The sequence below is a fragment of the Sarcophilus harrisii genome, chromosome 1 (assembly GCF_902635505.1).
Source record: "Sarcophilus harrisii chromosome 1, mSarHar1.11, whole genome shotgun sequence".
Lineage (NCBI taxonomy): Eukaryota > Metazoa > Chordata > Mammalia > Dasyuromorphia > Dasyuridae > Sarcophilus > Sarcophilus harrisii.
In genome coordinates, this window is record NC_045426.1 from 230,650,667 (window position 1) to 230,677,668 (window position 27,002).

The 27,002-nt window shown below is 43.7% G+C and overlaps 1 protein-coding gene across 1 annotated transcript; it reads left to right on the forward strand.

Annotated features, from left to right (window-relative positions):
* Nucleotides 1-284: 284 nt before the first annotated feature.
* On the forward strand, nt 285-24,361 carry NOL6 (nucleolar protein 6). The gene is made up of 26 exons (XM_003762974.4): nt 285-776; nt 5,882-6,091; nt 7,546-7,662; nt 8,123-8,302; nt 9,587-9,755; nt 9,905-10,045; nt 10,206-10,369; nt 10,669-10,789; nt 11,738-11,796; nt 11,989-12,090; nt 12,337-12,452; nt 12,607-12,784; nt 12,941-13,063; nt 13,282-13,430; nt 14,584-14,659; nt 15,012-15,152; nt 15,278-15,395; nt 15,558-15,712; nt 15,945-16,108; nt 16,420-16,572; nt 16,867-16,964; nt 18,437-18,561; nt 18,751-18,840; nt 20,452-20,646; nt 23,598-23,699; nt 23,946-24,361. Exons 1-26 carry the CDS (start codon nt 723-725, stop codon nt 24,093-24,095), a joined length of 3,450 nt encoding a protein of 1,149 aa, XP_003763022.1. The 5' UTR covers nt 285-722; the 3' UTR covers nt 24,096-24,361.
* The last annotated feature ends 2,641 nt before the right edge of the window (nt 24,362-27,002 follow it).

Consider the following 27,002-nt stretch of genomic DNA (forward strand, 5'->3'; position numbering starts at 1 on the left):
TTCCTTGGGGTGTTCAAGGTCAGGAACAAAGCAATGTCCCAAGAAGACTGTCAACGTCTCAATAATTAAGTGACGGTGGGACAACAGAAAGCTTCTTCCTTGGAGGTTAACACCGTCCTGTACCAGATTCAACAACAGACTGCGTCCCGGAAGCAAACATTTTTTTCTGAAACCCACAGTCTCCATCCGGGTCTTAGCGGAGGGTCTCCCCCTCCTCCCCCGCCCCCTTATCTCTATTCCCTCCGCGCGAAGCGAAATGAATGAGAATCAGTGAGGAAAACACAGCCGGCGTCAGGAGCCGGGCGAGGATCCTTCCACTGGCCGTAATCAAAAGGCGGACTATCTAGCGCTGGGAAGATGCAGGCCCAGCTGATAAATTCTTAGTTAGAAAAGGACACGACGAGGGTAGTTCCTCGATACAAGGAGAACTACGGCGACGATTACTCTCACCCTCAAAGTGCGGCGTTTGACGAACTTCCGGTTCACTGTCGCAAACCGCTGTAATGCGAAGTCCCGCCCTTTGACCTTTCGTAGGTGGGGAGAGGGCGGTGCCTAGTGAACGTCAGGACCAATAGCGAAGGAATGCTTTAAGGATTAACCAATGGGGATGGGTCCTGGTCAGGGTCGGGACCCGGGTGCTCGCTAGGTGATGGGAAGGCGCTCGTCCGGAACTTCCGCCCACGTGGGGAGCGGCGGAGGTGTGGGGCTTTGCGACTGGAGTTATGGGGCCGGCATCCCGAGGAGCATCCCGACGTCGGGTTCCCCGGGACTCCGAGGTGAGGCGGGCAGATCTCTTGCTCAGAAGAAGTCTTGGGTTTGGGGGAAGCCGTTGTCCGTTAAATCTGCAGAGGGAGGAATTTCAGGGAGACGACTGGGGTTCTCCCCCCCCCCCCCCCCTTCCCCGGCCCTCTCTTCCTCTGAAATCTGCAGCCGAGACCTCGGCGTGCCTGTCAGCCGGCGTTTGCTGAGCTCCGAGCCTTTTGCCCGAGAGTCGCGGGGGAGCTGCGGGCCGTGCTGTAGCGCGGAGGCGAGACTCGCCCGCAGTCATTGAAAACAATTCAGTCCTGCGTCATCAGCGAGCGGGTGGGGGAGGTGCGCGGCCGAACGGCGGAGCGTTCTTTGAACGCCGGGGGCTTTTACGGATTGCCGTGTTCTTTTAAGCATGGTCTTCCATAGGGACTAGGGGAGAGGAGACTTGGGTGCAGTTTCGAAAGATTTAGCACATTTAGTTGTGGAGAGCAATGAATTGTGGCCATCAGAAATGAAGGGGGCAGATGACGTCCGTATTATCACGTAGAAAACGATAGTCATACAACTTTGAACTAAAGGAGAAAGTCTTAGATATATAACAAAATTGTGTGTGTGCGTGTGTGCGTGCGCGCAAGATGAGATGTAGTCTGTAGCCCAGCGTAATTAAGTGTCTAAGTCGTGAAATTACGCTTTATGGTCAGTAAATGTTTGATTTGTATCCCTGTTTTATATACTTAGATAGCCAGGGTCTCACAAAAATTTCTAACGCAAAAAAGGGTCACGAGTGGAAAAATTAGGAAGCCCTGGACTAGAAGAGTAGCCATTAGGTGAATTCTGAGCTGTTTGGGTGACCTGACTAAAAAAAGAGTAATTCATGAGCAGGTTCACTTTCTATAGGGAGGTCTGCAGTGGATTTTTCTTGGCTCTGTGTTGTTTTAACGATTTTGTCAGTGATTTGAATAAAGTATTAAATGGCATATTTATCAAAATCAACTAAGTAAACATTAAGTGGCTGCATTTTGCTCGTATTATTTACATAGTTGAAGCTAGGAGGGATAGTTTCTTTTTTTTTTTTTTTTTTCTTTAATAGCCTTTTATTTACAGGTTTTATGCATGGGTAACTTTACAGCCTTTACAAATGCCAAAACCCTTTTTTCCATTTTTCCACCCTTTCCCCCCCCCCCCCTCCCCTAGATGGCAGGATGACCAGTAGATGTTAAATATATTAAAATATAACTTAGATACACAATAAGTATACATGACCAAACCGTTATTTTGCTGTACAAAAAGAATCAGACTCTGAATTATTGTACAATTAGCTTGTGAAGGAAATAAAAAATGCAGGTGGGCATAAATATAGGGATTGGGAATTCAATGTAATGGTTTTTAGTCATCTCCCAGAGTTCTTTTTCTGGGCATAGTTGGTTCAGTTCATTACTGCTCCATTAGAAATGATTTGGTTGATCTCGTTGCTGAGGATGGCCTGGTCCATCAGAACTGGTCATCATACAGTATTGTTGTTGAAGTATATAATGATCTCCTGGTCCTGCTCGTTTCACTCAGCATCAGTTCGTGTAAGTCTCTCCAGGCCTTTCTGAAATTATCCTGTTGGTCATTTCTTACAGAACAGTAATATAGGAGGGATAGTTTCACCTGGTGGATAGCAGTCTGGTGTTGAAAAAAATCTGGCTAAGCTAGAACATTGGGCCATGTAAATAAAATAGGTTAGAAAATGAAATTAATTGGCATAAGAATAAAGTCTTATTTGGGGGTCAGAAATCAACTTTATGGGAATAATATAGGGAAAGTAGACTTAAAACAGTCGAAGTCAACAATGATATATACTTTGTCTGAAAATCTGGTCTTGGGTTATATTGAGATGCACATTATTATAAAGTGGGAGGTGATGGCCTTGCTAGTGGACATCATAATTTTTTTAATAGTATTTTATTTTTCCAAATACATATAAAGGTAGTTTTCATATTCATTCTTGTAAGATTCTGTGTTCCAAATTTTTTTCCTCTCCCCAAGACAACAGGCAAGAAAGAAAAGAAAAAAAAAAAAAAAGAAAAAACAAAAGGTGAAAATAGTATGCTTTACTCCATATTCAGTCTCCAAAGTTCTCCCTTTAGATACGGATGGCATTTTTCATTCCAAGTCTTTTGGAATTGCCTTGAATCACTGCATTGCTGAGAAAAGTTAAGTCCATTACAGTTGATCATCACATAATCTTGTTGTCACCTGTGTACAGTGTTCTCACTCAAGACAGTTCATGTTAGTCTTTCTAGACTTTTTTAAAGTCAGCCTGCTGATCATTTCTTGCAAAATAATATTCCATTATATTCATATACCATAACTTATTCAGCCATTCCGCAATTGATGGGCATGAAGTGGTGGATTCTTTCTAATTACAGCCCTCTATTAGAGTAAGGTGACCAGTCATCTGATATGTTGAAGAGGCCTCATATATGGCCTCTGAGGGTTATTCTAATTGTAAGAAATTTTTAGCTTGTCCAATGCTTTAATTTTTCAGATGAGGAAACACTTAGAAACATGAAATGACTTGCCAAAGGAATCGCACAAAAGATAGCTAGTTATCAGCAGATTCAGCAATGAGAACTTGAGTCTCCTAAGGCCCAGTCATCTATTGTGAATTGGGTCCTTGCTATTTATTCCCTACTTGTGAACTATTGTTCAAGATCCCATGTTATCACATAGCTGAATGTGGGTGTCTCCAAATTATGAATTATTATCTGTGTTTGATTTTAGGTATGTTTTATATACCTATATACCTGGAATCACATAAAAATATTTTCAGGCAAAAAGAAGTTGCAAATTTGAAAAGCTTAAGAAACCCTGATCTGTACTACTTTTTGCCATGTCTTATCTGGTATTATCATCATTCAAGGTACATTTTGTATTCCATACCTAGACTATGAGTTGTCCTTTCTTTATCTTCCTGACTTGTTTATAATTGGATTTATAATGGGAATTGGTTAATATTGATTGATTGATTATAGGAAGTAAGCCAGATCACTTTTGGTGTGGTGGCAATATTTCTTTTTTATATATATAAAATAGCTTTTTATTTTCAAAATACATGCAAGGATAGTTTTCCACATTCACTCTTGGAAAATCTTGTGCTAGTAATCCAATGTAGATTAAACATTTGCAATTCTTCTAAACATATTTCCACATTTATCATGCTGCACAAGAAAGATCAGCTCAAAAAGGGGGAAAAGTGATTTAAAAAAAAAACCAAGCAAACAACAACAAAAGGTTATGACCTACATTCAGTCAGTGGATATATTTCTTTTTTTTTTCTTTTTTTTTTTTATTATAGCTTTTTATTTACAAGTTATATGCATGGGTAATTTTACAGCATTGACAATTGCCAAACCTTTTGTTCCAATTTTTCTCCTTCTTCCCCCTATCTTCTCCCCCCCCCGATGGCAGGTTGACCAATACATGTTAAATATGTTAAAGTATAAATTAAATACAATATAAGTATACATGTCCTAACAGTTATTTTGTTGTACAAAAAGAATTGGACTTTGAAATAATGTACTTTTAGCCCATGAAGGAAATAAAAAATGCAGGCGGACAAAAATATAGGGATTGGGAATTCTATGTAATGGTTCTTCGTCACCTCCCAGAGTTCTTTCACTGGGTGTAGCTGGTTCAGTTCATTACTGCTCCATTGGAACTGATTTGGTTCATCTCATTGCTGGAGATGGGGTGGATATATTTCTTAAAGGAGTTGGAACTTTGAACAGGTGGAAGGGAAAGTGTGATTTGCAAAAATGTTTGTAGCAGATCTTTTTGTGGTAGTAAAGAATTGGAAAAGGAGTGGGTGACCATCATTTGGAGAAATGGCTGAACAAGTTGTGGTATATGAAAATAATGGAATATTATTGTTCTATAAAAAATGATGAACAAGGTGATTTTAGAAAAGCCTGGAAATGTTTACATGAACTGATACTGAGTGAAACGAGCAGAATCGGGAATACATTGTACACAATAACAGCAAGAATGTGAGTCTTGAAAGACTTGGTTCTTTTAATGGTTCAGTGATCTAAAGGAATTCCAATAGATTTTGAACAGAAAATGCATGTGCAACCAGAGAAAGAACTAAGGAGAAAATGTAAATCAACACATGCTATATTGCTTTTTTCTATGTGTGGGGTTTTTTTTTTTTTTTTTATTTCTCCCATAGTTTTTCCCTTTTGCTCTGATTTTTATTAAAAATAAATTAACTAGAGGCAGGGGAAGAGGGGGAAGGAAAGTGTGTTTGGGCAGGTTCTAGGCACTCTTATCTTTTCTGGCCTGACATGCAAAAAATATAAATATCAGGGTTTCTATATACGGAAGTTCTATAACATCTGAAGTACTAGAGGAAATCTGACATCTCTTGTTTCCAATATACACATCAAGCATTAGATATGAAGATGGAAGATTTAAGTTTTAAATCCTATTTCTGCAGCAAGGTGTGTTTGTTGACTTTGAATAAGTCATTTTACTTCTCAAGGTTTCTGTAGAATGTTATGTGTCGCATATAATAATTTAGATAGATGGGCACCCCTGTGGATGAGGATCTGATTTGTTGATTTGAAGGAGATGTGGAGATTAAGATAAAAAGGTTCCCATCAGTTCAATCATTGAATAAAAATGTTCCAGGAGAGGAGAGTACTCTGTCCAGCAATTGGATAGAAAAGCAATCTGTGTATACACTATATGTGCAGGGTAGGCCAATCTTTATGAAACTTGCCTGTAGTACATACTTTCCCTCAGAAGCATAAAGTTCTTCTGTAGCCTGTTCTTTCCTGTCCAGGAAGAAAGTTAATAAGCTCATCCACTCTAAAGTTTTAGGATCTTAATAAATGTCCTTTTCCACAGGAATCTGCAGTTTAAAAGAGGAGCCTGGATAGCTGAAAGAAGGAAATGCTATTTCTAAAATTTCAGGCATTAGGATAGGCAGTTTTGGGTAGGAATCTTGGAGATGGAGTAAGAACAAATCATACCGTGTTAAATGAATTTGTCCAGTCCAATATGACACAGTAAATCAGCAGAGCCTCAGAATATCCAAAAGTAGGGAGCAAGTATGAAATCACTCCCATCTCTCTGGCCACAGGTAATAGAATCTGCTGTGGAAGACATGGAGTCACAGGAAAACAAGGATATTCCTTCCTCTAAGAAGCGTCGGACAGGGGCTCAGGATGGGGGACTCCTGCCACCTGTGGAGCTGAGCCAGGCCCAACTGTACAAGGAACCCACAAATGAAGAATTAAGCCAGATGAAAGAGACGGAAAACCTCTTCCACTCCAACCTCCTCCGGATGCAGGTCAGGACCCTGGGGAGGGGAAGGAAGAATGGGAGAGGGACCCTGCAATAGGAATAGAAGGGGATGATAGAAAAAGTCATTGGGTTCTGCAAGTTCTGAGAGGGATTCCTGAATTGAAGATTCCCTAGTCCTCTCTAAAATCAAGTATGATCTCTTAGTGCTGATTCCTCAGAGGCAATGCTTCATTTTCCCAGTTGTAAGCTAGAAAGTAGAATGGTTTGAGAATAAGAACACTCAGTTGGGAGTCATGAGCCTTGGGTTCTAGTTCTGGCCCAACTACTAACAGTGTGACTTTGAGCACATTATTTAGTTTCTGAAACTTGGTTTTCTCACTGTAAAATGAAATTGCCTTGTCCACTTCATAGGAATATTGTGATCAAATGAAATAAAAATGAAGTTTTCAAATTGGAAAAAACATCAGTATATTAGTATCTGCATTGTGTTGGTAGGTGTTTAGAATACAGTAGCAATCCTTCCCTCCAGAAAAGAGAAAAGAGCAGGGGGGAACACTTTCTACCTTTGCGGAATGTATATCCTATTGAAATCTTCAAAAGTTCTTTGAAAATTGTAAAAGTTTATAAGTACCTTTAGCAGCCAGGTAGCAGTAGATAGAACACTAGGCCTGAGGGCAGGAAGTCTTGAGAGTTTTAAACCACCCTCAACCCTTCTTGTGTGATCATTGACAAATCACTTAACCTCTGTTTGTCTCAGCTTTCTTATTGTATAAAATGATTATAAAATGAAGCAATACTTGTAAAGCACTTAGTACAGGGTCTTTCATATAGTTGATGATATGTAAACACTTCCCTGATTTTTCATTATAGAATGTTAGAGCTGACAAAGATCTTAGGAACCATTACCTCCTTCCTTGACAGAAGAAGAATCTAGGATTAAGAGAGGTGAAGAGACCTACCAATTAATGGCATGAATGAGAAATCAACCCCCAACTTTTCTCCTAGGCTAGTGTTCTTGCCATTAAACTAGTAGAGACACATATTACCACCCTCTCAATCATATATTTTATAAAAAGAGAACCAGAGAATTGATACTGTGGGAATATTCCTCATTCTTAGAAGTAATATTTTCATTTTTTTCACCTACCATAGTAATTCTGTAGTATACATGTCCCTTCCTGTTCAAAAAAACAGGATTGCAGAGAAATTCTCTCCTCACTCCCAGACCTGAAGAATGTTTGTTCTCCCCAATGGGTGAATGAAATTCTGAAGTAAGGGGAGCTCTATGTTGAGACAAGCATAGGAGGAGATGGGACCAAAATGGAGGAGGTAAAAATTGGCCATTCACTTTACCTTCAAGACCCAGGATCTGAGGCTAGATGAACATGAGGTGGAGAACACTGTTCTCATTTCTAATGGCCTGATTGTGATCACTTAAGCTCTGGTTTTGATGTATGAGGGGAGCTTTGAAGACATTCCTAGGTATTCCAATCCTTCTAGATGGAGGAGCTGTTGAAAGAGGTGAGGCTGAAGGAGAAGAAGCAACAACGGATTGATGCCTTCTTGCATAAAATTAAGCAGCGACTTCTTACTGTCCCTTCAACCAAGGTTACTGAGGTGAGTTTGAGCCAATATGAAAACAGTAGTTTGATGAGATTATCTAGGATTGAATGTGGGGGCTGGAGGACTCCCAAGTAGGGGCACAAGAAGAGAGGCCTTTAGGGATGGAATTGTGACTAGAATATCTCCATAGTCCTAACAGTCTGGAGGATAGGAAGCATGGTGACCAGTTGTCCTCTCCCTTTGTAGAAACTCAGCTTAGACAGTTGAGGGCATAGAGATATTTGCATTCTTGAACCAGGGACTAGAGGAAATTAAATGGTATCATAAGGGCTTTCCACACCTGAGGGCTAAGTATAATCTGTTTTGGCCTATGCTCCCTTCCTTAATTGGGGTTGGTTTTCTGCCTTACAAATAATTACTTTTTTGTTTGTCTCTTAGGGACTCACTCATATTTGCTTTCTTTTTTTTTTTTTTTTTTTTTTTTTTTCCCCTCCCAACCTTTCTCCCTTCTCAGATGACAGACCAATCCTGGCTGCCCAAAGACGTCAGAGTACCCTTCATCCAGAAGCCTTATTCTGTGAAAGGTCGCTTCCAGTTCTTGCCTCCCACTCAGGTTACTGTGGTGGGTAGCTACCTGCTGGGAACTTGTGTCCGACCAGATGTCAATATTGATGTAGTGTTGACTATGCCAAAGGTAAGGCTCATGCTAGAGAAGGAATGATGGGGAAGGCTTTGGGAAACACCAGGATTACAGGCGAGGCCCTCGGATGCTTCTGATTCCCTCTTTAGCTGTTCAGGCCAGGTGCTCCCTACAGAATGTCAGGCATGAACTTGGGCCAGCCAGTGGAGAAGCAGCTAGGGGGAGAAGTGGAGGAAGAAAGGGTCATGTCTTAGCCAGACCTGCATTGTGGAAGAGAGTTCAGACTGGGCATCGAGATCTGATTCTGTTCTAGGCTCAGTTTTTGCCTGCTGCTTCATGGATGAGTCAGTTATTTCATTCTAGCCCTTTATTTTCTCACCTCTAGAACAGATATACTAGTCTACCTTTGTCTACCACACAGTTTGTGGAGGTTCATTTTGAGGCAGCCAATATGTGTGAAAAGGATTAGAGAACAGTGGCATTTACTCTATAAATGTGAGGTCCAGACGCCAAGCATTGTTTAAGTGCCTGCTGTGTGCTGAGCTCTTCAGAGTCAAAGGAAGTTAAAAAAACCATCCCTGCCCTCAAAGTGATTACAGTTTAATGAGAAAACAACATGTAAACTGTATGGACAGTCGTTTGAGGGCATTCAGTGGTCCTGGCTCTTCTCAGGTTACAAATGCTTCTTGGTTGTGGGACCATCACAAGTTACCATCTTTAATAGCAACATCTGTCTCACAAGGTGGTTGTGAGGATCTAGTGAGGTAATATTTGTAAAACACTTGGCAGAACACCTGCAGTACTGTAGTGCTGTCTTTGTAAATGCTAGCTGTTATCATCATTACTATTTACTTATTAAGAATGACGACACCTGGTTTAAAAAAAAAAAAATGATACCAGTTAAAGTGAAGGCAATCTCTGAGGGAAAGCATTAAGATTAAAGAGAACTGGGGAAAGGTAATTATTATTGTTAACAGATCTTGGCTCCCCCTTAAAACCTATATTCAAAACATTGAAATCACCATTAAAAGTTATTCATTTCAGTCTGATGAATGAAAGCAGGCTTAGAATTAGGAGACTTCAGTTCCAGTCTAGATTCTACCACACTCATCTTGTGATCTTGAGCACATCATAAGTCCTCCCTGAGCTTATGAGGTGGGGAGTAGGGGGCATGAATTTCCTTCCTTAGGTCAGCAAACCCAAGTGGTTGTGCCACCAATGAATGACAACGAGACCTAGGACTTAAGGTTCCTGATCTCTCACTGGTCCCTTGCCCACCACACACTGCTATGGCCCTGCCATTTGGTATTGTTCTGCCTTTTCCTTCCCTGTCCACAGGAGATCCTACAGGATAAGGACGGGCTAAATCAGCGCTACCTAAGAAAACGTGCCCTCTACATAGCTCATCTGGGCCACCACTTGTCCCGGGACCCGCTCTTTGGCAGTGTCCGTTTCTCCTACACGAATGGTTGTCACCTGAAGCCTCTGCTGCTTCTCCGTCCCGCAGGTGCGTGCACACACAGAAGGGTGGGATCCTCCCTGGCAGGGCATGCAGGACCTCCTGTGCTCTGGCCTCTCCTGTGGTGGCCCCAGTCCCTAGGGAAGCTCCAGGCCAAGAGGAGACCCAGGATCTCAGTGTCTCACACCTCTTCTCAGGAAAGGATGAGCGGCTGGTCACTGTGCGCTTGCACCCCTGTCCGCCCCCTGGGTTCTTCCGTCTCTGCCGCCTGCTGCCCTCCAAGAACAACGTCCGTACCACCTGGTTCTGGGACAAGACGATTCCAGAGGAGGGCAAGGGTAAGAGCTGGGGAGACTTGAGGAGAGAAAGGGATTGCAGGTAAAGGGTGATGTCCGGAGGTGGGATTGGGCAGAGTTTTGTGGGGAGAGGAAGAAGAAGATATAGGGAAATGAAGAAGTCATTTACTAATCTCCCCCTAATTCATCCCCCTCTCCTCAGGTGTCCTGGATACTCCTACCCCTCACTATAATACCTTGCTTCTCTGTGATGAAGTTATGGAATCTCACCTTCACCTGCTGTCAGCCATGCTTGCTTCCTCCCCTGGCCTCCGGGATGGCATTATTTTGCTTAAAGTCTGGCTGCGACAGCGGGATCTGCACAAGGTTTGCCTGGGAATGGGGATGCCCTATTTTGCCCTGGAATTCATTTGGCACATTATTTTCCAGATCTTTCCCTAGGAAAAATGGCAGGATCCCCTGCCATTATAACCCTGTGTGCATACACAGGGCCCAATTTTGGTCTTGGAGAAAACAGTGTTGAATTTGGATTGTCCTGAGTGGTACCAGATGGTGATACCATGGAGGGCTTTTTCTGTCTCTTCCTGGCTGGGTCATCAGTCTCTTGGGCTGAGCTGAAGGGGCTTTCTTTCAAGTCTAATCTTTCCTTTTCAATTTTTCCCTAGGGTGTAGGAGGCTTCAGTGGCTTCATTGTTTCCATGTTGGTGGCCTTCTTAGTATCTTCTCGAAAAATCAGCAAGTCTATGAGTGGCTATCAAGTGCTGAGGAACGCACTGCAGTTTCTAGGTGAGGTAGAAAGATGGAAGAGAGTGGACAAAGAAGCTGGGTCTTAGGTTTGGGGGAAGATTTCCCCCACCTATCCTGTCTGTATAGTGTTACATTGAATTATTAGTCATCAGTCCTATTTTATAAACAAGTAGAATGTAGCCTAGAGAGGAACTGACTTCACAAGTTCCAAGATGGGAAAAGACATGACCAGATATCAATCTGTATAAAAGAAAATCTGGGGATTTTTGATAAGTGACAAGCTCAGTATGACTCAGCAGTGTGATATGGCATCCAGCAAAAGTTAAATTCAATCTTAGACTGCAATTTGGAAGGCAGAGAGAACTTCCAGGAATGAGGAGGTGAGAGTTTCTCTGTTCTGCCCTGGTGAAGTCATACTTGGCAAATTTTATGTAGTTCTAGATACCATAGCATGGATAGCTTCCCAGGGAAGACAGAGTAGCAAAGGACCTTGAATCATTGCCATGTAAGGGTTGATTGAAGATGTAGTAGATGGTGAGCTGGGAAAAGAAGGAAGATAGAAATACTATCTTTGAAAACTAAAAAAGCCATTATATGGAAGGGAGATTAGACAAATTCTGTTTGTTTCCAGAGAGCAAAGCTAGGAGCATCAATAGATACTGCAAAAGGCAAACCTAGGCTTTGTGTGAGGAAAAATTTACTAACAATTAGAATTATGTAAAAATAGTTCAGGCTGTCTGTGGAGGTAATGGGTTTCCCTTGGCTGATCTCTGCAAGCAAGATTAGATGGCCACTTGTGTGCTGTGCCGTTATAGGGATTCTTGGGAGAAGGTTTGGACTAGATGGTGGTTCAGCAGAAAAGGGCAGGAAATATGGGAGGTGGGGGACTGGGAGTGCCGGGGTAGGAGGGGTGGAGTGGATGCCCTCCCACCTCACTGCTCCAGGGCTGACCTGTTAACCATTTTCCTCCATCACTCCTATCTCCAGCTGCCACGGATCTGACAGTCAATGGCATCAGCTTATGTCGTAGTTTGGATCCATCCCTGGTTAGTGGGAACCCTGATGGGAGGGGGGGGATTTTGTGGAGGATGGGGATAAGAGGGAACAGCTGGGGTATGAAGGGTCATAGGGGCTTCCTTCATGGTGGGAGGGTCTGGAGGAGAGGATGGTGGAGCTGATGGCCTCTGGCTCAACCACCCTCCTTTTGTCCTTAATCTCTTTGCTTTCTTTCACTTTAGCCAGCTCTGGCTGACTTCCATCAGGCCTTCTCTGTGGTCTTTGTGGATCCATCAGGCTACCTTAATCTATGTGCTGATGTCACAGTTCCCACCTATCAGCAGGTATCTGGATCTCTTTTCAACCTTTGTTGAGGACACTAGTGGAAACAAATAGCAGGATAGAATATCAGAGCCTCCCCAGAATTGCCAGGGCTGATTTCTATGTCCCTGCAGTGTCCTTCCAGGGGCCGATTTACATAAATACTTAAATGTCAGAAGAGCTAGGCTCCAGCCCATGGGCTGCTCCTTGGGGAAGCTTGTGCTTCTGTCCATAGTTCTAAGCTTCCCCCATCTGTCTTTTTTCCTCAGGTGCAACATGAAGCCCAGCTGTCTATGGCTATGCTGGATGATAAGACTGTAGATGGGTTCCAGATGTTGCTTATGACACCCAAACCAATGATTCGGACCTTTGACCATGTTCTCCAGTGAGATGGCGTGTGGGGGGGGAGGTGGGGAAGGAAGGGGGAGTCCAGGTGGGCTTCCTGGAGGGGATTAGCAGGGATACTTAATAATATTTACCTTGGGGTCATATTTTTCTGTGCTCTTTCTCTTCTCTTTTCCTGATCCTCTCCTTCCCAGTATACATCCCCTAAACTGTTTGTATGCTGCCTGCCGGAGGCTAAAGATGTGGTCAGAACTTCTAGACCATGGAGGAGACTATGTGGCTGCCATACTTCCCACCTTGACTACCCTTCTGGAACGGGGCCTGGGCTCCCGGTTGATCTTGTTGACCCATTCTCGGGCCCCTGTGCCTGAGGTAAGCACTGTAATGGTCTAGGGAGGCTACCCAGGGACCTTTGAAGAAGGCAGTGGGATGATGTTGGGTAAAGTGTTGGAAAAGCAGCATACCAAGTTTGACTCCTAGGGATTCAGGTCATGTGTTTCTCCTTTTTCCTCCCACTCCTCACTACAGTGGGAAATCAACCAGAACCCACCAAAGCACAAGGATTGGGGAGGCTTGACGTTGGGATTGTTACTGCGGCCTGAGGGACTAGTCAGTGTCCTAGAGATGGGACCCGAAGCTGATCATCCAGAGGTGAGGAGCCCAGAGCTTTGAGTAAATCTGAGGTCAAGACTGGGAGGGCACAGGGAGATGTAGATGTTGCCCTGAGAAGGCTGGTCTCATTAGGGAACCCATTTACTTTAGATCAGTCAAAGAAACTGACTTTTTTAGACTATTTCAAAGAGAATAATGTACTGGTTGGTGGTGGTTGCCCTGATCTCTTTGTTCTTGCTTCTGCCCCCTTGTCGCAGGCTACTGATTTCCGCCAGTTCTGGGGCCCACGATCTGAGCTGAGGCGTTTCCAGGATGGATCAATCCGGGAGGCTGTTCTTTGGAAGGCTGAATCCATGGCCGAGAAACGCCTCCTGCCCCACCAGGTGATCACTCACCTCCTGAAACTGTGAGTGTCCTTCATAGACTGCTGTTGCTTGAAGGGGTCTTAGATCAGCTAATCCAACCTAAGTGATTGGTTTGAGATCATACAGCTAACCAGAGACCAGGGCTCTTTCCTTAAGCCATCCACTTCCAACTAGTACTCTTGTCCCCCATCACTCCCCCAGGTACCATGGGGTTGGGGAGGGTCCCATGCTACAGGTACCTTTACTTGGTCTTGAGAGTGAGGAAAGCTGTCCTTTTTTTCCTTTTCAGTCCATCTCCTGACCCTAGTCTTCCTTGACCAATAGAATTTAAGAGCTGGTAGGGTTCATCTGTCATTATCTTCCTTCTGTCATTCTAGCTCACCCTTCCTAGTACTCAAGGAACTCAGCTTAATTGGAAGGCTCAGGATACACAGGACCCCAGCTCTCAGAGTCTCAGGGCCCTTAGTAGTCACCAATTCCACTCCTTCCCCAAGATGGCACACAGATCTTGTGTGCCTTGTTTCGTGTGCCTTGTTTCAGTTCACTGACTATTTAAGTATCTTGTAGGTGCTGCGTCTCCCCTAAATCTTCTCTCCACTTAGAATTTTTTAATCTTGATGTTTTTGGACTTTGAGACATCTCTTCCTCTCCTCTGGATGGACATGTTAGAACAGCTGCAGGGGGTTTATCTACAGGCCCATCTCTGAGAGTTTATTGTAAGGAGAGTTCTTGGCATCATGCCATCCACATAAATGTGAACCCACTGTGGCAATGCACGGTGTCCCCAAAACCATAGTATAGTTTAAACGATAAATAATTTAAATTCTAACAACTTCACTAAGACTTTGGGGGCACTGTGTGTAATAAGAAATGAAGCATAGAATAGTGGTTAGAAATCTCTTCTGACAAAAGGGAAAGCTGGCTTCAGGCCCGGCTCCTGATCCTGGCTGGGTGAACTTGGGGCATTTGGGGGCCGTGGCTCTTCTTAAAGATTCCTGGATACAGACCAATGGTGAACTACTCTGAGGGGGGAAGCACCTCAGGGACGTCTGTTTCTTAACAAAATGACTGGTCTGGACTAAAAACTGCAATGTAATAGGAAGAATTAAATGTAACCTAAGATTGTTTGCTTTTTTTTTTTAAAGTAGTTGTCTAGCACTTTTAGCAATTTTCTGCGTCTTTTTTCCTTCCCAGCCATGTAGGTATACCTGAGTCCTATGTACATTATGTGGGGGGCTCCCTGGACCCTCTGATCAGAGTCCCCAAAGAGGTGAGGCCCCTGGGATTTGGGGTAGAAGGAATGGTTTGGGGGGAGGAGGGAAGAGACCTGGGGAAAGTGTAGTCCCTAAAGTGCCCTGTAGATGGTGCTGTGGCTTCACCAAAACTTTAGCTGGGGCCCCTGAACCTGCTGGAAGAATTGGAGAACCGTTGGGAAAGAGGCGAGTGGAGAGGGGAGGGATAAGGATGCCTTCAGACCTGCTTGCATTCATCCCTGGGGTTTCAGGGAACCCCCCCATCAGAGAGGGGGAGATAGGGTGTTTCTACTCTGAGCCGCTTCACTCAGTTCTGTTCCAAAAGTAAGAAGGCCTGATTTGACCTTGTTTCCTGTGTTTCCCTGGCAGACTCACAGCACAGGCGAGGAGGCACTGGCCATGGTTGTACGCTCCTATGACCACCTGAGCCGCCAGCTTTGGGGGCTCAAAGGGTTGCCTCTGACTGTCACCTCTGTTCAGGGAGCTCACCCTGCCCTGCGATATACCGACGTGAGTGTTCTGAGATCTGGGCTCCCCCTCTTCCCGTCAGTTCCCCTCTTCTCCCTTTCCCCTGTCCCTGCTGGCTGCCAGCCCTACCACAAAAATTCCCTCAAATAAATACATTCCATACGTAGGTGTTCTCCCCTGTTCCTGTTTGGTTCGATCACACATTCCATGACCACCTGGAAAAACGGGATGCACTGCTTCCTCGGTCCAGCAAGCCCTGCCCTGCCTTTGTGGATCCCATAAATGGTGAGGGAATTGTGTATATGGTACAACTGGGGGTAGAGACATGCAGAGTAAATGCAGATGATTTAGTCTGGGGAGGGGAGTAGGTGAAATGGGTGAAATGAAGAAGACTCTAGAGTTCTGAGCAGAGAACTAACAACCCCTTTCTTTTCCTCCTCTCTGAAGTGGTGTGTCATCTAGAGGGTAGTGGGCAATGGCCCCAGGATGCAGATGCCATCCAGCGTGTTAGAGCTGCCTTCCAGTTGCGCCTGGCAGAGGTGTTGAGTCAAGAGCATGGACTCCAGTGTTCAGCCAAGGCTTCCCACACTGATGTCTACAAGGTACTGATGTGGCCAGAGCAGCTGTGAATGTTGGGAGAAAGTTCACTGGACTGGAAGTGGGGCTTCGAGTCCTGGCACTGCCCTTGGTTGTGTGAACTTGGGATGAGTCATTGACTCTTCATCTGTAGACCAGAGGCCTAACAAGAGTAGGCCCAACTTTAGATTTTGGTCCTATATCACAGAAGGCGACAAATTGGGAGCCTTTTATCACTCCATTTCCCCAATTTTTTAGGACGGTTATGTTTTTCGAGTCCGAGTGGCATACCACCGGGAACCCCAAATCCTAAAGGAATCCTGTACCCCAGAAGGAATGATCACACTGAGGGATACACCTGCCTCAATCCTTCTTGATCGGGACACGCGGCAACTGCCCCAGCTCACTAGTGCCTTACATGGGTAAGGGATTTGGAGGGCTATGGTTGGAGTTTGCCGATTTGGGTCATCTCCTTTCTCTCATTACCTAATCCCATCTTCCCCTCTAGACTAGAATCTGGATGCTTGAGTCCTAAACTCTTTCTCCAATGCTTGTTTTTTACCCTTCTCTCTGTCTTTGGCTGGATCCCTGGATCAATGACTTTCATTCACACTCTCCTCCCCCTGGGTTGGGCAGCTGGGTTCTATTCCTATTTTCTTTTTTCAGACTGAATACCCAGATGCCCAGTATCTAGTCCTACTTTCTCTGCTTTTCTTCCACTTCATCTTCATAGGCTTCAGCAACAGCATTCAGCTTTCTCTGGTGTAGCCCGTCTGGCAAAGCGCTGGGTACGGGCCCAGCTCCTCAGTGATGGATTGACAGAGGAGAGCCTAGACTTGATGGCTGCCTCCCTCTTCCTGCAGCCTGCTCCTTTTACCCCACCCAGGTGAGCCACCTTCATTTCATCCCAGCCTCTTTTGTCTCTTTTGGACTGGGAAAAATCTTCACTGACTTAACTCAAATCTATGCTCTTGTGACATCAGTGTATTCTCTCCAAACGTGGAAGAAAAGTTAAGGGAGGACTAGATTCAGAGATCCTTCCCTAAGGAATCTGGACCCTTTGCCTTTGATTTGTGTGGCTATATGTTGGGAGTAGGGGTGGTGTTGTAAGAACTAGCTGGAGCTAGAGAAAATCTTGTCTACAGTTTTCTGTTCTTTCCCAGAGTTCCTTTTTCCTCAGTTCCCCCCAGGTTGGTTTTCTCCGGTTCCTGAGCCTGCTGTCCACATTTGACTGGAAAAATAATCCCCTTATTATCAACCTGAATGGTGAACTCACAGGTAAGTAAAGGGGAACTGTTCTAGTCTCATTTGTCAGAAGCTCCTGAGAAGGGCTGAGGCTGCAGCCTGAGGGGTTGCAGTGAAAGGGGAAGCACTTTTTCACTAGTGACCCTAGGAAGCAGTTGGGAAGGAGTCTCCTCCAGTCAAAGCATCAATAAGCTTTTGCTTATCCTATTTGTTCTTTCTCCTCTTTCCTGCCCTTGAGTCTCAAAAACTCAAGTCCAAGTCGGAGTGAAAAGATGCATGAAATATTGAAATAATAACAATGATAATAAAACTATAATCTAAAAAGGGACTGGGTGGCTCAGCTTCTTTAATTCTGAACTTAGTAAAGAAAGAAGGTCCTCACTGGACTGGAATAGTGAAGACTTGCTTCATGGGGAGGTAAAGTTTGGATTTGTTTTTGAAGAAATGGAAAACAATTTCCATAGGCAGAAAGGAAGAAAGCATTTTTGAGAAGAAGAAAGTATAAGTAGTCAGGTTGGGGCTAGATTGTAGGGGTCCTTGAATTTTAACTTAAGGAGTTTGTATTTTTCCCTGTAGTGTTGGAAGGGAAGGTGGTCATTGAAGGCCTTGGGACAAGATGGGGTGACCAGGATGGAAGTTGAATTTAAGTGGGTGCTTGGGAACTGTAGCCCCTCTCTGTTGTGGGAAGATAGGGGTGAGATGACCTTGACTGGGCATCATGCCCAGACCTGGGAGGTGAGAAGTATTCTATTCAGTAACCAAAATACCTTGGACTGGGGAGGGGCTCTTAATCCCCATTGTTAAGCCTCAGGAGGAGAAAGGGATGGGGGGGAGGTAGGCTTAGTGTCAGTTTCCTAATTCCCCAGGTGTGTGTGCACATGTGGGCGAGTAGGGTTGCCTCTACCTGTACTGGCAGATATCGCCTGGAATGGGTGGAGAATAGGAGATTGGTTTGCTCCAGGGGACCCTTAGGGCCCTTTGCTTATATTGTCTAGGCCAGAGGCGGAAAAAATCAACCCGAGTGACTGAGACTAGTGAAATATTGGACTCAGAGGAGAACAGGACTCCTGGGTCCTTGAGGATTCTGCTGAATTTCCAATCTGATTCTTTTGCTCTGTGTGTGTGTGTATGTGTGTGTGTGTGTGTGTGTGCGCGCGCCCCTCCACAGCTAGGATTGTGCTAAGGGTAGTTTTGATGAAAAGAATATTGTATTTTTGCATTTTTTTTAAATGAAAATAAAATAAGAAGGCCAAGAGGAATCACAGATAATCCAGACAGTTCTGAAAGTTGTTTTAAATTTTTTAAGTACTTAAAAGCAAGCTAACAATAAAAGATTCACAATTTCAAGCATACTCTTCTCTTTCACAATGTGGATGGCAATGCTTGTTTTATTTGATTTCTAAGCTTAGATTTGTGTTGTGTATACATACATACAATAATGGTGGGGTAACCAGACATCTGGATTGGATAGTAGAAATTCTGATACCCAGGTCCTCTATCTCCAGCTGAGGATCAAGCAGAGATTCATAGCCATTTCTTAGAATCTCGAATCCGCCTTCCTGTCATGGTCATTGCCACACCCCAAGATCGAAACCACTCCTTGTGGACAAAGGACAAGCCCTCAGCTCAGGTAAATAGCCCTCAATCCTATGATCACCATGCAGACCTGTACTTTTGGCCAGATTCACTATTCTCCAACATCAAGCTATTTCTCTGAGGAAGGGGAAGTAGAGGAGGTGGATATCTGCTAGTTCTTGGGTTATTTGGTGATAGGGGGTGGGGCTGGGGCATCATTGCTTCTGACATGTCTTTCCTACAGATCCTGCATCACCTTGTGAACCTAGCAGCTAAAGCTCTGTCAGTCCTAGAAAACCAGTTGATGACTCCTTCTAAGTCTGGAGATATCAGGGTGAGATATTGGTGTGAGGTTTCTTTTTGTTTAAGGCATTGTAAAAATAATAATAATAATAATCTGTCCCTCTCACTACCATCTCTGTCTTCTCCTAAATTGAGTTAAAAAGAAACAAACCCAAATCTTTTGCTACATATATTTAGTGCAGCAATACAAATTCCCACATTAGATACATCCAAAAATGTATGTCTCTCTCTCTCTGCATCTTAAGACATCTTTCATCTTCATTCTTTCATGGTTTTTCATTGTGTTGATCAGAATTCCAATGTTTTTCAAGGTTTTTCTCTATAACATTATCACTGCCTAAATTGTTCTAGTTCTGCTCTGTTCTCTGCATATCAATTTTCCCAGTTCACTCTGAAATTTTCCATTTCTTAACGCACGATACATTTCATGGCATCCACATAATTTATTTAGTTGTTCCTCAACAGGAAAATGCTTTCCTAGTTTCCAACTTTTAGCTACCATTAACAGAGGTACTGTTAATATATTTGTACATATATATACTTTTTCTCTGTCTTTGTGCATAGATAATTTTCAATATTCACCCCTGCAAAACCTTATGTTCCAAATTTTTCTCCCTCCCTTCCCCCTACCACCTCCCCTAGATGGCAAGTAATTCAATATGTGTTTTTAAAAAACAAATTATGTGCAATTCTTCTATATATATTTCTACAATTATCTTGCTACACAAGAAAAATCAGATCAAAAAGAAAAAAGAGAAAACAAAATGCAAGCAAACAATTTAAAAAGAAAAATGCTATGTTATGATCCACACTCAATCCCTACAATCCTCTGTCTGGGTGCAAATGGCTCTCTCCATCACAAATCTTTGATTTCTTTGGGGTATGAATGGACCTCATAGTGGCATACAGTTTGGTAACTTTGTAGGCATAGTTTCTTTGTAGGCATAGTTTCTTCCAAAGTGCCCTGCAAAATGTTTGGATCAGTTCCCAGCTGCCCGGCGGGTACTAGTGTTTCTCCACAGAGCCTGTGGACCCTGATTGTGTGGCCTTTTGTCTTCTGGGCCAGTCTGAAAGGTGTGAGATTCTGTAGAACTAGGTGAGGGATGATAAGATGAGCTATGAGGAGGCTGGATCCTAGGGCTAGAGCTGGGAAGGACTTTTATTTAATCCAAATCTCTTATTTTGTAGTTGAAGAAACTGTGACCCAGAGAACTTAAATGGTGACCTCAGAGTCCTAGTATCCTGATTGATAGGCCAATGCTCTTTAGCCTCTACACAAAAATGTTGCTTTTCAAATGAACCTGGATTATAATTCTGGCTCTGTTGCTAACTATGTGAACTAGGCCAGTTCTTTGTTCTCTCTAGGCTTGTTTTCTTCATCAGTAAGGAAAGTGAAAGGACTAGACCAGTCTGTCCTAACCATCTGACTCTGTTCTAAGATGATGTAATTCCTAAATCAGCTGTTAGGAGATCTTAGAAGAATCAGTTTATATTTTAGGGTCTCAGTTTCACCATTGGTCAAATGAGGATCATACTTGCCTTGCTTATTTCCTATGTGTAATGGTGTGTGTTGGCACCATCTTGAAATGGAGTGGAGGAGCAGAGGCATCTCTACTTATTCTTGCCCACAATTTCCTTTAAGATGGTATTCCGGCCGGCCCTGGATGTTTATGATGTGCTAATCCGCCTGAATCCCCGGCACATCCCCAGGCACCGAGAGGCTGTGGACCTACCTGCAGCTTCCTTCAGCAGAGGCCTCCTTCAGAGTGCTGACTCATCCCCCCGGCTGCCCGTCCTCTGCTATGACCCTCCAAGTCTCTACCTTGATCAGCTCAGAGTAAGTTGTTCACCCCTTGCTCCTCCATCCCTTAACTTCTGTCCTTGCTCCTCTTCTGAATCCCAATTGAGCAGCTAGTTCCAAGGCTTCTATTTTTTTCTTAACAGCCTCATCATTCCTGCTAATTTCCTTCTTTATTTCCCCTCACTTTTCAGTGCTTACCTTTTCCTCATCTCTTATTTTCCCTTTTCCTGCTTTTCTCCCCACATCCTTTTATTCCTTTTTCTCTATCCCTTCCCCTAATCACTCCCCATGGAAGCCAGACTTATTATTATGCATAGGGTTTACACGGGCCAAGAGGTACTTTTGGCATGCTCAAAAAAAGTTTGCAAGAAAAATTTGAGGTACCAAATGGCTGGACACCAAGGAGAAAAGTGGCAGGTGGAAGAGGGTGAGGTATTGTAGAATAGTGAGGTTGGCAGTGGGAGTAATGGGGATGACTTTGCCTTCTCCTTCAGAGTTGGAAGGAAGTTCAAAGGCTTTCTACTCCAGCCTTTTCCCTATGTCCTATACATCCTGGACAAACAATTGTGTTCATTTGGATTTTTTTTTTTTTTTTCAAAAAATAAGTTTTTATTTTCAAAATACATGCAAGATAGTTTTCAGCATTCACCCTTGCAAAACTTTGTGTTCCAAATTTTTCTCCTTCCCTTCTCCCACCTTCTCCTCTAGATAGCAAGTAATCCAATATATTTTAAATAGTTCAATATCAAGTTCTATTGTACATATTTGCACCTTTATCATGCTGCACAAGAATAATCAGATCAAAAAGGGAAATGAGAAAAAAAAAGCAAACAACAAAAAAGGTAAAAAAACAAACAAACAAAAATTGTTGTGATCCACATTCAGTCCCCACAGTCCTCTCTCTGCGTGCAGATGGCTCTCTCCATCACAAGTTTATAGGAATTGGCCTGAATCACCTCATTGTTTAAAAAAGCCATCATCAGACTTGATCATCACAAACTCTTGTTGCCGTGTACAATGTTCTCCTGGTTCTACTCACTTAGCATCAGTTCATGTAAGTCTCTCCAGGCCTCTCTGAAATCATCCTGCTGATCCTTTCTTATAGAACAATAACATTCCATTACCTTAATATACCATAACTTATTCAGCCATTCTCCAACTGATGGACATTCACTCAGTTTCCATTTTCTTGCCACTACAGAAAGGACTACTACATTTTTGCATATGTGGGTCTCTTTCCCTTCTTTAAGATCACTTTGGGATACAAGTCCAGTAGAAACACTGCTGGATCAAAGAGTATGCACAGTTTGATAGCCTTTGGAACACTGGTCCATATTGCTCTCCATTATGGTTGGATCAGTTCACAACTCCACCAACAATATATTAGTATCCCAATTTTCCCACACCCTTCCAACATTTATTATTATCTTTTCCTGTCATCTTAACCAATCTAAGAGATGTATAGTAGTACCTCAGAGTTTGTCTTAATTTGCAATTCTCTAATCAAGTGATTTACAGCATTTTTTATATGACTACAAATGGCTTTAATTTCTTAATCTGCAAATTGTCTGTTCATATCTTTTGACCATTTATCAATTGGAGAATGGCTTCTATTTTAAGTTTTAGTCAAAACTCTCTATATAATTTTAGAAATGAGGCCTTTATCAGAATCCTTGGATGAAAATTTTATTTTAGTTTTCTGCTTCCCTTCTAATCATGTTTGCATTGGTTTTGTTTGTACAAAGCCTTTTAAATTTAATATAATCAAAATTGGATTTATTAATCGAGGGAGTCATCAGTCTCCTTATCCTAGTCCTCAGACTATAGCTTTGTCCCTATCTCCCTCCATTACCCCCTTCAGCAAAAGGACTGTACGGGAGTCCTTGTGTGGTAGAAAGAATTGGCAGTCAGGAAAGCTGAGTTTAATTTCCAGCTCTACAAACAAACTTCCTGTTACTGCCCTTCTCTTGATCTAAGTTTCCTCTTGAAATGAGGACACTGAACCCACTTTGGATGTTTACTTACTATCTGTGACATTTGGGCTAATTCTCTGTATCTCAGTTTTCTCCTCTTTAAAATAAAGGCATGAGATGAGATGTCTTCATAAGTTTTCTCTAGTTCTAGATCTGGATGTCTGTCAGCCTCACTGGGAGGAGTTGGGGGAGTAAAAATGAGCTAGAATATGGTTGAAATAAAAGATGGTTGTTTAGTCATTTTAATCGTGTCTGATTTCTCATGACCCATTTGGGAGTTTCTGGGCAAACATACAGGAGTGCTTTGCTGTTTTCTTCTCCAGCTCATTTTACAGATGAGGAACTGAGGCAAACAGGCTTAAGTGATTTACCCAGGGTCACACACGTTTTAGTAAGTCTGAGATGATTAAAACTCAGGTCTTCCTCACTCCAGACCTGGTACTCTATCCCACTGTACCACCCAGAAATAAAAAGATAAAAGATTAGTTTCTAGGGATGTGAGGAGGAGTTAGAGACGTTATGGTATAGGAGGGTGTGCTGGGCTTGAAGTCAAGATGATTTCAGAGATGTTCACTACTACCAGTTGTGTGATCTAGGGAAATCACCCAGCTTCTCTGCCTCAGACAGCACTAGAATTTTTTTGTTTAGTCTTTGACGGATTTCTATCTGTGCAGAGAGATAGTTCTTAAACCAATAGCTCCCCATGCTGCCAGAATCAGACCTTTTGCTCATTCAGGTATCTTGTGTCTCTAATGTGTTTTGAGCTGCATTGGGGGAGAGAGGTCCCGTATTAATGAAATCATAGCTTCTTTGTAATGCTCATACAGGGGAGTTGTAAGAGTACTAACTTAGTCTAAAATGTTTGGGGAGGTGCTAATTATAAAGGGAGAGTAGTGAGGGAAAAGTTATTCCTAGTGCTCGTCACAGCCTGAGGCCTGTCGAGGCCAGTTTTGGGGAGGGCCTTGGGCCCTGCTTGTGATACTGTCTGACACACTGTCTTTCCCGTTTCCCTAGAAGGCCTTTGGAGACTTGGCACTGTTTTTTTATGATCAGCATGGTGGGGAAGTGATTGGTGTCTTATGGAGGCCTGACAGCTTCCAGCCACAACCCTTCAAGGTGAGATGGTGGGGTCAGTGTCGGTGTGGATGAATCTGTAGGCATATGTGCTGGGAGGGCCCTTAAAAGACTAGGGGAGTACTCTGCTCTCTGCCCTGGGATCATCTTCCATCATGGGTTGTTTTCCTGGGCTTCTGCATTGGAGACTCTGCACTCTGCCCATCCTTATCTCCCAGATGTTCAGAGAGGCTCGATTTCTGCTTTTACTTTTTAATCCTGGGCCTACATTTGTTCTGTCTCCTCCAGGCTACCAGTGTGCAGGGGAGGATGGTGGTGTCACAGAGGGGAGATCTGGTGACAGTGCCCAATGTGGAGGCCATTTTGGAAGATTTTGCCATCCTAGGCAAAGGTCTGGTACAAACTGTGGAGGCCCAGAGTGAGAAGTGGACAGTGTGATCCCAAACTCCAGCTGCATTACGCCGTACCTGGAGGGAAAGATGGAGGAAATTGTCTCTGAAATTGTGACTGCCATACTTTCATCCCCAGTTGTTCCTTGGCAACCCTGGCCTCTGGCTTTGGGTTTGACCTCCTGAAATCCAGGAGCAGCCCTCCTCAGATCCTGACACTCCAGAATATAATCTGCGGAAGGAGCGAGAGCATCAGTTCTTACCTGAAATGAACTCCTTTTTTTCTTATTTTTTAAAAAAATATTTTCATAATTATTTCAATATTACTGGTTTCATTTAAAATTCTATGTATTCTGTGTTATGCATTTAAAAGCAGTCTAAGAAGGGGTCTTTGACACACAAAAAAGATTTTACAGGCTTTGATGAGGCTTAAGCCTCAGTTCAGTTGTAACAGAGGGCCCTCGGAGATACCATATTTCTGGAGTCAGACAGTCCGGCACTCCTTTGTTTCTTTTGCCAAGTGTCATAATCTCCCTGGGCCTCGGTCTCCTTTGATTGTAGTGATGATGTTGGACTAACTGTCCTCCAAGGTCCTCTCCAGCACTCAACCTCTCCTCATGATTTTTGTTCCCACTTTGGGTTCTCTTTCAGGGAATGAAGCCCTTCCCTGAGTCATTTCTGCTAGAGGAGCATGGCTTGGGGCAGGCCAGAGTCCTGTTGCTTAGAGTTTGAGTAGTGAGGCATGTTTTTTCCCTCTCCTATTGGTTATCGTAGACCCTGGCCACTTGCCTTTTGTCCCTCCTGCACTTTGGAGACTTTACTCTTTTTGATCTAGCCTCCCAGAGTGCCCCAGCCTCAATGCTCATTAGAGCACTGGACCTTTCCCCAGGCCTGGGAACCAGATTTATTCCAAGTCCTTCTGAGTTTTGAATCTTAGGATGTTCATGAGCTGACTAACTGCTAATGGTCCTGTCTGACCCTGAGACACAGGCCTGACTTCTCTGAGTCCGCAGCATATGCTGAGTGGTGAGGATGGTAAGCTCCCAAGATGATGGATTAAAGTGGGGAGGGTAGAGGGAGACAGATGGCCCTCACTCTTGGCCAATCCACTGAAACTTTGGGGGAGGGAGACTTGATAGCTCTCGTATTGGTAATTGCCCCATCATCCCCTAGCTCTGGGGACCATGCCTTGTAACTAAGATTAAAAAAGGAAAAACAGCTGACATAAATGAGTCTGGATGGTATGTATATGCTTTGTGCCACACCCGTATTTCATCCTCACCCTCAAAGAAGGGAGAAGGAGCATTTTCTTATCTTTTTTGACAGGGACCAGTTGGTCTTCAGTTTTATGTTTTTTTTCCTTGTCATTTATATTGGTGTTGCCTCTGTGCATGTTGTTCATTCCCCCAATCAGTTGGCATCTACTTTTGTTTCCAGCGCTTTGCCATTACACAAAATGCCATTATTGATATTTGGAGTTCTATTTGCCTACTAATACCATCAAATCTAGGAGTGGAGGGCAAGTGTGGAAACCTGCTCGTTCCCAAACCACAGTAACTTAAGTGACCACTACGACTCTGGGCTCATGGGGTCAGAAGAGTAAGGATCGTTTTGGAACTCCTGAGTAAGTTGAGATGGTTCCCAAAGTGGGGCAGCTTCTGTTTGTGTTTTGGGTTTGGGATACCAAGCTAAGAAGAGACATGGGGTGATGAAGATTCGAGCAGACCTCCATGGCTGTTACTATGCCTCAGAGGGGATTGATCCTTCCCTACCCCACAGATGGGAGTCTCCCCAGTCCTTCAGGTCAAGTTCTTGTTCACCAGCTTTCATCAGGCCTTCAGGGCTGTGTGTGTGTGTGTGTTTGGGAGGGGTTGGGGGGAAGGAAGAGAGGATAGAATGGCAGAATGGGTGGGATTAGTTACACTTGAGAACTTCCTTTTCCATGGGGCTGCTGTTTGCAAGTTGTTGGGCCTTAGCCTGGAGCATTGAGCAAGACAATTGTTCCTGGGGACTCCCTCCCCACCCCAGTGGCCCATATCTGTTCTGTGAGTCAGAACTTAATCTAGGCCTTGAGTAGTACCAGATAAGAGAAAGAAAGACTTGGTATGCTTGTTTGCAGGGAGAGGGACACTTCCATGAGGTGTCTCAGTGGACAGGGAACCTATCCATCTCCCAGAGCAACTGAGATAGGTACTGGAAGGAGACCCAGAAGCGGGCAGCCCTTTGGTCTGAGAATTGAGACATTTCTGTTCCCACCACATGCTTTCCTGTCTCCATCTTCTGTGAGATAGGAATGATTCTTCCTACTTAATCCAGGCCATAGCTACATGGGGAGCAGAATTGTGACAAGAACCTAGATTTCCTGACCACAAGCAAGAATACTTGCTAGCAGTTGTGGTTTTACTAGGGTGCAACATTTGCAGGGGAGTATCTCTCGGAATGTTGGAGTCAGGAAGATTTGAGTTCAAACCTTACCACAGATACTAGCTGTGACCCTGGGCAAATTAGTCACCTATTTGCTCAACTGTGAGATGGAAATTAATAACAGTACTTAACTCCCAAGATGGTGAGGATCAAATCAGATGCTATTTGTAAAGAACGTAGCATAATACCTAATATATAGTAGGGCTTTTCCTTTTTCTGGAACCAACTTAACTCATCTGCAAGAGGGGGAAGTTTGGATTAAATGGCCCCTGGAGACCCTTAAAGCTCTAGATTATATGGCCCACCACTCCTGTTCAAGATTCAGCTCGAATTTCACCCCCTCTGTGAAGCTTTCCTGAACCACCCAGCACACAGGGTAGTAGAGAGAGAGCTGGGCTTTGAGACAGCTGACACACTGACAGTGTGATCCTTGCCACAATATGAAGATTAGGAGCTTCAAAGAAAGGTGCCAATTTGTGTCGGGAAGGAGTTTCCTGATGGGACATTGCTTATGTAGATGCAGTCATGAAAG

Bases quoted from the DNA above. Each gene is read 5' to 3' on its own strand.
- NOL6 (XM_003762974.4), top strand. From the start codon at position 723: ATGGGGCCGGCATCCCGAGGAGCATCCCGACGTCGGGTTCCCCGGGAC. The intron at 12,091-12,336 runs GTATCTGGATCT...TTTTTTCCTCAG, and splicing joins CAGTTCCCACCTATCAGCAG to GTGCAACATGAAGCCCAGCT. The intron at 23,700-23,945 runs GTGAGATGGTGG...TGTCTCCTCCAG, and splicing joins TCCAGCCACAACCCTTCAAG to GCTACCAGTGTGCAGGGGAG.